This window comes from Lycium ferocissimum, chromosome 5, assembly GCF_029784015.1.
Source record: "Lycium ferocissimum isolate CSIRO_LF1 chromosome 5, AGI_CSIRO_Lferr_CH_V1, whole genome shotgun sequence".
NCBI lineage: Eukaryota > Viridiplantae > Streptophyta > Magnoliopsida > Solanales > Solanaceae > Lycium > Lycium ferocissimum.
Window position 1 is genome coordinate 69,004,018 of NC_081346.1, and position 10,437 is coordinate 69,014,454.

Below are 10,437 nucleotides of genomic sequence, written 5' to 3' on the forward strand. Positions count from 1 at the left end.
CTTTGTCGGATTAGTGTAATTAAGAGTTTATTGTAACCAAAATTTTGATGGTCAATCTTTTTGTACTTTGACCACAAAAATGTATTTTTTTAATTAATAAGTATGAATGGCCTTTTGCAAGGAAAATAGTAACAATAAATAATAATTGGCTCCTATACTAAATATAATTTTTTTTACTTGTTCATTTTAGTAAATCAAGAGAGTTTTATTACTATTTCTCTATACGGGTGGTCTTAGTAGGCCCTCGTTGGTGCATAACAGAGCTTAAATTTTTGCCCCTCAAATTGGAGGTCTTTAATTTTTACCCTTCGCCTAATACCATGAGGTTTGGGGTTCGAACCCCGACTTAGTAAAAAAAAAAAATCGCAAGGCAGAGTTTTATAGCAAACTTAGGCCTATTCGGGCCAAAGTTAAGCCTGCAGGTAGAATTCTGCCTTAAGGCAGAGTTTGAAGGCAAAATTCTGCCTTGCGAATCCAAGTTCTACCTGACGTAAATTTTTGACTGAGCTGGGGTTCGAACTCAGAACTTAGGAGTTTTAGGCGAAGGACAAAAATCAGCAATTTGAGGGGAAAAAATTAAAGACCAGTGCATTTGAAGGGCACTCCGCACAAAAAAATGTCTCTATACTAAACTTAGTATTAAATAGCTATATAAAATACTACTCCCTCCGATCCACTTTACTTGTCGTCCTTACTAAAAATTGATGGTCCAAAATAATTGTCATTTTAGAAAACCAAGAGATAATTAACTATCAGTTACCACCTTTACCCTTACTCAATAAAATGTGGAGAGAGAATAATATGGTGAAAAAGAGAGTAGTATTAAATAGAGATCAAACAATAAATAAGGATAATTTAGTCAAATCACCTTTTTACTTAATAATTTTCTTAAGGGGCGTGCAACAAAAAGAAAAATGGACCGGAGGGATTAGTAGTCAAATTTAAAGTTCCAAAACATCATTAATAAAGTTAATTTAGTAAAATACACCCCTAATAAAAAATTTCTTTAAGGGATGTGCCAAGTCAACGTGTGACCATCAAAATGAAACAGAGGGACTAATTGGATGTTAGATATGTTATGAGGGGAACTTAGAGTTTGTTAAACAAAAAAACAAAAAAAAATTCAAGTGTCTCAGAGATTAACTGGATGTTAGGGGTGTACAAAGTAAACCGACAAACCGCACCAAACTGATAAATCGAGTTAAACTGAGAAAAAAACTCGACTAGTGGTTTGGTTTGACTTGCTTTGGTGTTGAAAAAAAAAACCCGACCATAATTGATTTGGTTTGGTTTGGTTTTAGCTAAAAGAAGTCAAACTGAACCAAATCAACCCAACATTATATGTATTCAATTTTTAAAATATTTATATATAAAAATATTTATTTGTAATGTAGTTTATAAATATTTTCTAAATTTATTTGTAGTTTTTTTAAAATCTATTATCATGTTATTCAAGCTTGAACTTAGAATTTTGAATGTCAATAAGTTTTACATCCTATGGATGTCAGTAACTCAAATAAAGTCCAAACCAAAACCAACTCAACACTAATGCTAACAAAAAAAATTCAATTTACCACTAGGAATGACAATAATGTTGGAAATCTATTTTTTAGTTTTGCGTAATTGGTTTAGAGAGTGAAAATACATAACTTAAGTTTTTTTTCTTTGTCATGGAACTAATATTTATTAGCTGTACTTATTTTAGCATGACTTAGTATTTTTTAGATTATGGTCATTTTTTTATGGCTTATTAATTAGCAATATTTATTTTAACTGATTTTATTATCTTTTGTTGAATATTTTAATACAATGTCATCACTCTCCTCACATTTTGTGTTATTTTCTTAAGAAACACCTTAATTATATAGTTATATCTTACTAGGACTAAAGACATATTTGAAGTAAAAGTTATATGTTTTGTATCAAGACTATTCCGAAAAAAAATCCGAGAAAACCGAATAACCCGAGAAAACTCGAGGTTGAAAAACCCGAATTTTATTAGTTTGGTTTGGTGTATAAATTAAAAAATCCGACGCAATTGATTTGATTTGGTGTTTAAAAAATCCGGACCAAATCGATCCATGTACACCCCTACTGGATGTTGTATATTTTCACAAGACTAACAATATCCAAATGCAAAAATAATAATTCATGTTTGTCATTATTCCTCAAAGATCTTGTTGCATATGAACAACGTCGGAAACGATAGGCTACATTCTAAAATATATGGCAATTCGCAACTAAAATTAAGACTAATAAAAAAAAACCTTTAAATTATCTATCAAAGGGTCCTTGAGGATCCAATTGCTTACATAACTCCATATATGTAAGATAAACAAGTCTATCTTTAGCACCTGTTCTATGATTCTTCGTATGCCTGCAAAAATATTTCAATTCATGTATCTTGCAACATCCAATTGTTTGCCCTAACAGCAAAAATAGCCAATTAATTGATCTTTTTTGTGAGATAACAGGCTTAACACAATTGCTTTGGTTGCAATATTTGCAATTAGGCAAATTAGGGTTCATCCAGATAAATGGTGCCCTATCATGCATGACACTCTTAGTTTTCGCGATGTATGTAGCGATCTCTTTGAACTTCTCTTGCAAATCGTATTGGATTTGATATTGTTGCTCGCATTTTTTGCAATGAACTTCACCCGATATAACAAAGAATTTCATTCGATACGAGATAATTGAGAGTGTGCACGATGGCACGTCTCGAGGTTGCCCAAGGATATGGGGGAGTGATTGTTTCGCTCTTTCCTTTATTAAGAGATTGTGTAGACGTCCTACGAGTTCTTGCATGAGTCAAACCAACTCTCCTATGAGTACGTGGTGGTTCATTCATGTAACCGTAAATTGGGGCCATATTTGATTCTGCAATATTTTCTTCGCTGTTGACCTTACTAATTGAAGGAGGGGGTGGTGGTAGTGGTGGTACGCCTAAGTTTAAAGGCAAAGAGTTAATTGAAAGTGAAAGAGTAAGAAGTTCATCTTCATAGACATTCATTTTCTTGATTTTTGAAGAAGAAAAGCAAGAAAATTATGAGTATTAATTCTTGGGTGAAGATGATATTTAAATTATTTTCTTTCAACACATAATAACAACTTCTTAGTAAAAATAGGATCTTTAACTCTACCCAATTACTACAAAAGTCAAAAACCCTAACAGTTGGTGGGAAAAAACCCTAGTAATATTGGGTCAATTTTTTTTACAATCCCACAACGTGCGCAACTATATTCCCGCAAAATGTGCATTATTTGCAACACGCGGTTTTTCATCTTATAATAACTAACTTGGTTTGTAATTGGTGTTCTCTTTTTGTCTAATTATTGGAATTTATAGGCAAAATATTATTGACAATTTTCTTTTTTAAAAGTGGATATTATATAGTATCATATTATTAATACGCAAAACATATAAAAAAATGTAATGGTTATAATATAAATCATTTACGTTTTGGGGCAGGACTGTTGTGGCATTTATGCCCGAAAATTCATAATTCCAATTTCCAAAGTTCATAAATCCACTCTTGGTAGTTTTTTTAATTTCATGCACAACATGACTTCAAAAATTGAATAAGATTGGATATATCAAAAGAAAGCAACTCACTAATTCCTTTATTCTGAATATAGTCTCTGAAGATTAATGATGCGCGATATAATAGAATGTAATATTGAACACTGTTAGAATGGGACATAGGTCATAGCTAACCTCAACGATCAAGATTGGATGTCGGCAATTATATATGCAAAGGTCCATATTAGTGCAACAATAACAACAATAACTATTTATGTGTCAGTTCCAAATAAATTGGAGTCGACTATATGATGTTAGTGATATTAAATAATAAAGAAAGATAATAAAATTTTGATCAACTTTGAAAAGACTTTTACGATTAATAAGGGTGAGATTTTTATGTGTAAACAATAATTGGCCATGAGAGTGTTTAATCAAAATTTTATCATCCTTCTTTTTCATTTGATGTTACTAACATCAGTCTCATGTGCTTTTGCATTTTCTTGCCAGGGCAAAATCATGGAAAATGTTAACTAGGACGAGACTGGTTCAAGTTTTAGCCGGTCAAAGCTTGCTCTACTCACTCCTTTGTTGGCTAAAACGCCCAGTAGGCTTCTCGATACGATGTGATATCTTCTTCTTCTTCTTCTTTTTTTTTTTTTTTTTTTTTTTTTTTTTTTTTGCACGGATTGCCCTTCATTTGGGGTGGTCTTTAATTTTTGCCCTTCAAATTGGTGGTCTTTAAGTTTTGCCCTTCGCCTAAAACCCCGAGGTTATCGGTTCGAACCCCAGCTCAATAAAAAAATTAAAAAATTCGCAAGGCAGAATTTCTGCCTGAAGGGCAAAATTTAAAGACCACCATTTTGAGGGGTAAAAATTAAAGATCACCCCCAACGAAAGGCAATCCTGCAAATTGCCCATGTGATATTGTCCGCTTTGGGCCCAAACCCGCATGGTTTTCCCCAAAAGTCCTCACATCATTAATTAAGAATATTCAACTCCTTATAAGTAGCTCCTTTTTTTTTCAGCTACCAATGTGGTGCCTTGTTCGCATACCCAACAATCTCCCCCTCGAACTAAGTTCCACGTGACTCATTATCATACCACAGGTCAGACTGGCAAAGGCACTAAACCGGGCCCCACGCCACACTCCGCCATCTTCATACTCGTCCCGCCAAACCTTTGGCTCTGATACCAGTTGTTGGGCTAAAACGGCCCAAATATACTCTTAAAATGATGTGATATTGTCCGCTTTGGGCCAAGCCCGAACGGTTTTCCCCAAAAGGCCTCACATCATTAAGAGTATCCAACTCCTTATAAGTATCTCTTTTTTCTTTTCAGCTACCAATGTGGTGCTTTGTTCGCATACCCAACAACAAAAAAAACCCCAAATTTACATCTCTAGATGGGAAAAGAGAGTTCATGATGTTTAACATGAGTGATTTGTGTGTTAAATGTGTATATGTGATGTGGAGTCAGATTATATTTTAGATATTTTCACCTTTTTTCTTGCATCTTTAAGGGCACACCACTAGATAAAATAACGCTCTCTCCTCAACCTCACGTTAAAAAAACAAAGACTATTTGTCTTTACATGTCATTTCTTTGAATATCCATGAGGAGAAGTAGTGTTTTCAGTCGTGAAACTTAGATTGTGTGTTTTGCCTCGCTTAATTGTGCCTTAGTGTAGGTGTCAATAAGGCGTGCACATCTTCCTTTATGAGCTCAATCTTTAAGAGAAAAATACTAGACAAAATTCCGCACTCTCCTCTAAGTCTACCTTAGGAAAAAAACAGAGGTGAATATTTGTTGTTACATGTCATTTCTTTGAATAATACAGTGTAATACATGGTGAAAAGTAAGGGCGGAGGCCTCGTCGAAAAATTATACAATTCAAATAGGTTAAAAATGGTTTTTTTTTTTAATAGATATACGTTATTGAATTTCGTTGGCGTAAAGATATTTTATCTTGATCTCCTTATTTAAATTTCTGGCTCTGCTACTGACTAGAAGACCCGATCAAAAGATGTTATTTAAATTTATTGTTGTAACTAACTTGGTTTAATGTTCTCTTTTTGTCTAATTGTTGGAATGTATAGGTAGAGAAATTTCATCTTCAATTCATTAGTGAATTTGTTCTTGAACCGGTGAGGTCATTGTTCGAGAAATGAATTTTTTGTATAGTAAATTAGAGCTTGTCCCTATGATGATTGGCTTTACTAAATATTCAAGAACCAAATAACATCTTGAGAATACTGCATTTTATATATTGAAATGGTGAATGAATTAGATTGGTTTTTTTGCCAATTTAGAAATGGTGAACCACAAAGTATAACAATAATTATGTCTTAATCCCAAACATGTCAGAGTCTCTTATATAAATACTCACCAATCATGTTTTTTTTTTCCCCCATTTAAATTCGTCTCAAGCCAACACTATATAAAATAAAAATGACATAAATCTGTTCTTGGCACAGATATATTCCCAAGATTGAGGGCTATTATTGAAGATCGCAAATATTTGTCGAAAGCTAAAATGCCATCATTAAACATATTTGGACTGAGGTCAACCAATGCGCCGACTTGCTAACAAACGAAGGGCAGAAACATGAAAAATATTTGCTCACCTAGGAAGCTGCAATTTAGGACATGTGTTTTCTTCAGTCGGCAGATTTAAGTCATGTTGCTTAAGAAAGACTTAAAATTTTTGAGATTTTTCCATGTACCAAATACAGTGTCTTTTCCCAAACAACAGATGTGAGAGCACACACTGTTCAAGAATTGCATTTTTCTTCTTTGAACTTATTTTGCTATATAAAGAAACTACTAGGTATAAAAGAGTTCATTACTCAAGACCAGAAGCTTACAAATACCACAAATTAAACCCCCAGATAAGAAAACAAATTGATCTCCAAGGTATACTTGAAGAGTCCGAGGAAGGGTCCACTCCAAAGAAGTGTGATATAAGTAGTGTATTCTTGCACAAGCATCAGTGCTGATTTCGCAACTCAAACCTGTTACCCATAAGTCACACAGAGATAATTTTATCATTACTCCAAGATTCTCCCGGTAAATTTGGAGAAGTTAGATTTTCTAATTTTCCATCGGACAGAACAGGCTTCTTTGTAATATTCGTCAACTCAAAGTTGATAAAATTATTAGCTTTAGCTGAAGGGACTGAAGATGCCAGAGTGGGTGGCCAAAGTTGTGCATTTTTCACCTTAGAAATACTAGCAAGAACCTCAAGTGGTGTCACATCCCCAATAACTTCTACCTTCTTTGCAGCAAAGTCTATGTTGAAAGATGTCACCCCTGTTCATGATAATCAAAAAAATAATTTAAGTTTCATTAAGCAACAAGGAAAAAGAGCCAAATTCACCCTTCTACTTGCAAATATTGTCTACATCTAATCCCTTTGTCCTACTACCGGGACAAAATTACTGCCGTTAGCAAAGTAAATAAAAATACTCCAATTTCTAATGGCGCTCCACCGAGGCTATTAAAATCCCACGCCGCTGACATGGTTAAATGCAGATGTTACGATACATGCATTACACCACTACTCTCTTCCACCTTACCCATATGTCGCGCCATGTGGGATTTTGATAGCTAAGGTGGATTATTGCTCGAGAGGTTAGATGTAAACAATGTTTGAAAGTAGAAGGAAATTTGACCCTTTTCCCAAGCAACAATATACTTTAAAAGATTTCCTTGTAATTTGATTGACTTTAAATTATAGGTGAGTTTAACATACATTGACCGTGTAAGTTTTTTTTAATACTATCAAGTCACTTAAAAAGATAATTATAGGTGAACAAGTGGTACTAGTTAGGTGGAAAATGCGGCAGAGAATATGCTGCTACAACAGATTATTATACATTCAAACGTCTCTATAACAACTATCATCTATAACAATATTTCATTATAATAATCAATTATATTTGGAAAAAAAAAAATAAAAAGATCTTATCACAACAACTAAAATATATTGCAGTGCCATATATATTTGCCGCATAAAAATAAGAATTCGCTATTATAAGATGAAAGAGTTTCAGAATATATCGTCTTGGTCGTTAAATTTTATCATTTTTACATCAAATGAACGTGAATAACCTGTCCTTCTCTTCGAAAGAAGGGGCCCTCCGATTCTATCAGTTGCTTAGAAGTAGCTGTCTATTCTATATTACTATATCTCTAGAGTGAACTTATCTCGGTTCTTTACAAATTAAAATTATTAAGTTTGTCAATCAAGAAATTATAAGATGGTCCCCAAAAAAACTACAAAGAGAAAAAGATTTATCACAAAATTAAGTGCAGAGCCATATATACCTTGCATTCTAGAGAGATGTTTCCTCATCTTCTTCTCACATCCTCTGCAATGCAGTGAAACTCTTAGAACAACCACCTGCAACAAATTAAATTCATTAGTTTGACAATATTATATTTATGTATCAATGGTGTAAAAATACTTATATAACCAGGTTACTTAAAATGCTATGGCATATAACTCTCTATAATAATCGATTGGAAAAGGTAACTGTCCTACTATAATATGTTGAATTGCATTAGAAGTGTAAAACTCTTTTTACAATCAGCGTACATAACTCAATTCCAAAATTATTTTCCACAATTCAAATAAGAAAATTGCTTCACCAATTTTGCACTGCACCACTTATTTGTTCTGTTTTTTCTAACTTCTTTTGTCTTGTGTATCTAACAGTTTACTTTAACAAGCAAAACAATTTTTTTAAAGGGTTTAACTTATATAAACTCATAATGTAGTATTAATTCCATTATCACTGTATTTAAATTTAACCTGTTATATAATTGGTACAATGGTACTCTTATCTTACTTTTCAGATTAATTACTAAGTCTACAACAATTACCTGTACGATTCTGAATTAAATTTTTAATTAATAAATGTAAAACAAACCTGGTCCTTTGAGGGAGAAGAAGATGGTGGCTTTGGAGTAGAAGATTCATCTGCTGCTACTTTCACATCTTTACAGGACTTGGAATTAACTAACTTCAAAACTGGATCATGATAATCAGTTAAAGCATCAAACAAATCTTTTTCACTTAAAAGGTACCTTGAAGAACTAGGTGGAGTAATAAATTCACCAGGCTTTGTACAACTCCAACTACTTCTCTTAATAAAATGACCTTTATGATCATTATTATTAGCCTTTTTCTTGTTGGTTTCTATTGATGCTTTTGAAGATGTAGTACTACTCTTTTTGTTATTATTCTTCTTCTTTGGTTTTGGAGAAACTGGCTGCTGAGAAGAACAAGGTGGCAGTGGCCGTTCAACACGGCCACTGCCACCGATTCTTCTAGAATCTCTAATGATAGGGTTGTGACGGTCGATTAGGCGGCTGGCAGAAATACTGCCGCCGCCTAATTGGATTACAGAAGAAGAAGAAGATGATGAGGCTTCTTCCATACTAAGACATATGGAAGTTGAAGCTTGGGATGCACAGAATATATCGATTCCTTTCATGTATATATATATATATATATATTTTTTAAGTAAAATGATTATTTGAAAGAATAAGGTTTTTGAACTTTGAAAGGGTATAAAGGTTTAGAGAATCTGCATTAAAACTTTTGGTGAAAGGAGTGAAGGAACTATTGCGCTAAGATGCTCTCTTTTTAAGAGTGTTACGAGATTGGGGTTGGGCAGGTGGTGATCAGATGCAGAATTTATAAGTATACCAATTTGAGTTGAGTGTGTAAGTTTCAAAATATATAAATATTCAAAATTTGTGTTTTCTTATACAGTCACGCCTTTATATAATCATTTCTTAGTTGTTATAGGGAGTGTTTTTAGCACACTTATAATAGCGTTTGACTTTTAGATTTTTATTTTTACTGTTATAAATGCTAAAAGTCATTTCTCTCAAAAATTTTATGTTATAAAAGAAAGATAAAATATTGAAATTTTACAAAATGTATAACAGAACATCTTACTATTACAAAATATCTTAGATATTTTAGTTTTATATTTGGTTTTATGGACCACAATTCTAGCTAGTGCTTTAAATATGAAAATAAAGTACTAAAAACGGAGATGGAAAACTTAGTATAATCAATCAGAATTAGCATCATTATACTGAAAGGGAAAATCAACTAAATAGAGAGGTAATTTTACAAAAAGAATATAGGTACAATGATGATCGCTGTTGTAGATCATTGTTATAGAGAGTTAAATATAACATAAAAATTTGATTCATAATAAAAACTCTTACTGTTATTTAATGTTATATAGATATATCTAACTGTATACATAAAGAATGTTATATAGTGATATCTAACTGTATACATAAAGTGCAATCTCAAAGCATTGATTCTGTTGAACACACAAACCCATGATTGAATTTGCCACTGGTTGGTTGGTGGAGTGGGGTTTGGGGTAGAGCTAAGTATTTATTTATGGATTCTTGTAGATTGGAAATAATCAAGAAGGATGGCTGATAGCCTGATACTGTTACACACATTTAAATTCATATGCTAATTTTATATTGGATGATCCAGCCAGTGGACCTAGTAGATTCTTTTCATCTTCAGAAAAATTAATATACGCTATTCTTTACGTATATAAGACCAGACCCTCTAATAGTTTACTTCATTTCATTCATTTTCAAAAGATAAATTAAATAAATTACCATTAAGCATCTGGTAATTTAATGCTAACGACTATATTCTAATTTCACCAGCTCATTACTACCTCAATAGTTTGCTGATAGTCACAGTAAAAATTACATTAAAAAGTAGTATTAGTAAATAAATTACGATTATAGTAAAATTTTCAAATGGTCACTCAAGTTAGTGGAATAATGTAATTAAAATCACGTATCTTATTTTTACATCAATAAAATCAACAGTAAATATGTTGCAAATAAGTTTGGGTCCC

General features: G+C 32.6%; 1 protein-coding gene across 1 annotated transcript; it reads right to left on the minus strand.

Annotated features, from left to right (window-relative positions):
- Window positions 1-6,296: 6,296 nt before the first annotated feature.
- On the minus strand, window positions 6,297-9,272 carry LOC132057197 (protein SODIUM POTASSIUM ROOT DEFECTIVE 2). Its single transcript, XM_059449679.1, has 3 exons — window positions 8,458-9,272; window positions 7,853-7,928; window positions 6,297-6,835 (listed from the first exon to the last, which is right to left on the minus strand). The coding sequence occupies exons 1-3, from the start codon at window positions 9,022-9,024 to the stop codon at window positions 6,552-6,554; spliced, it is 927 nt and encodes a 308-aa protein (XP_059305662.1). The 5' UTR covers window positions 9,025-9,272; the 3' UTR covers window positions 6,297-6,551.
- Between the last annotated feature and the right edge of the window lie 1,165 nt (window positions 9,273-10,437).

Bases quoted from the DNA above. Each gene is read 5' to 3' on its own strand.
- LOC132057197 (XM_059449679.1), bottom strand. From the start codon at position 9,024: ATGAAAGGAATCGATATATTCTGTGCATCCCAAGCTTCAACTTCCATA. The intron at 7,929-8,457 runs GTTTGTTTTACA...AATTTGTTGCAG, and splicing joins CTTCTCCCTCAAAGGACCAG to GTGGTTGTTCTAAGAGTTTC. The intron at 6,836-7,852 runs GTATATATGGCT...TATCATGAACAG, and splicing joins ACATCTCTCTAGAATGCAAG to GGGTGACATCTTTCAACATA.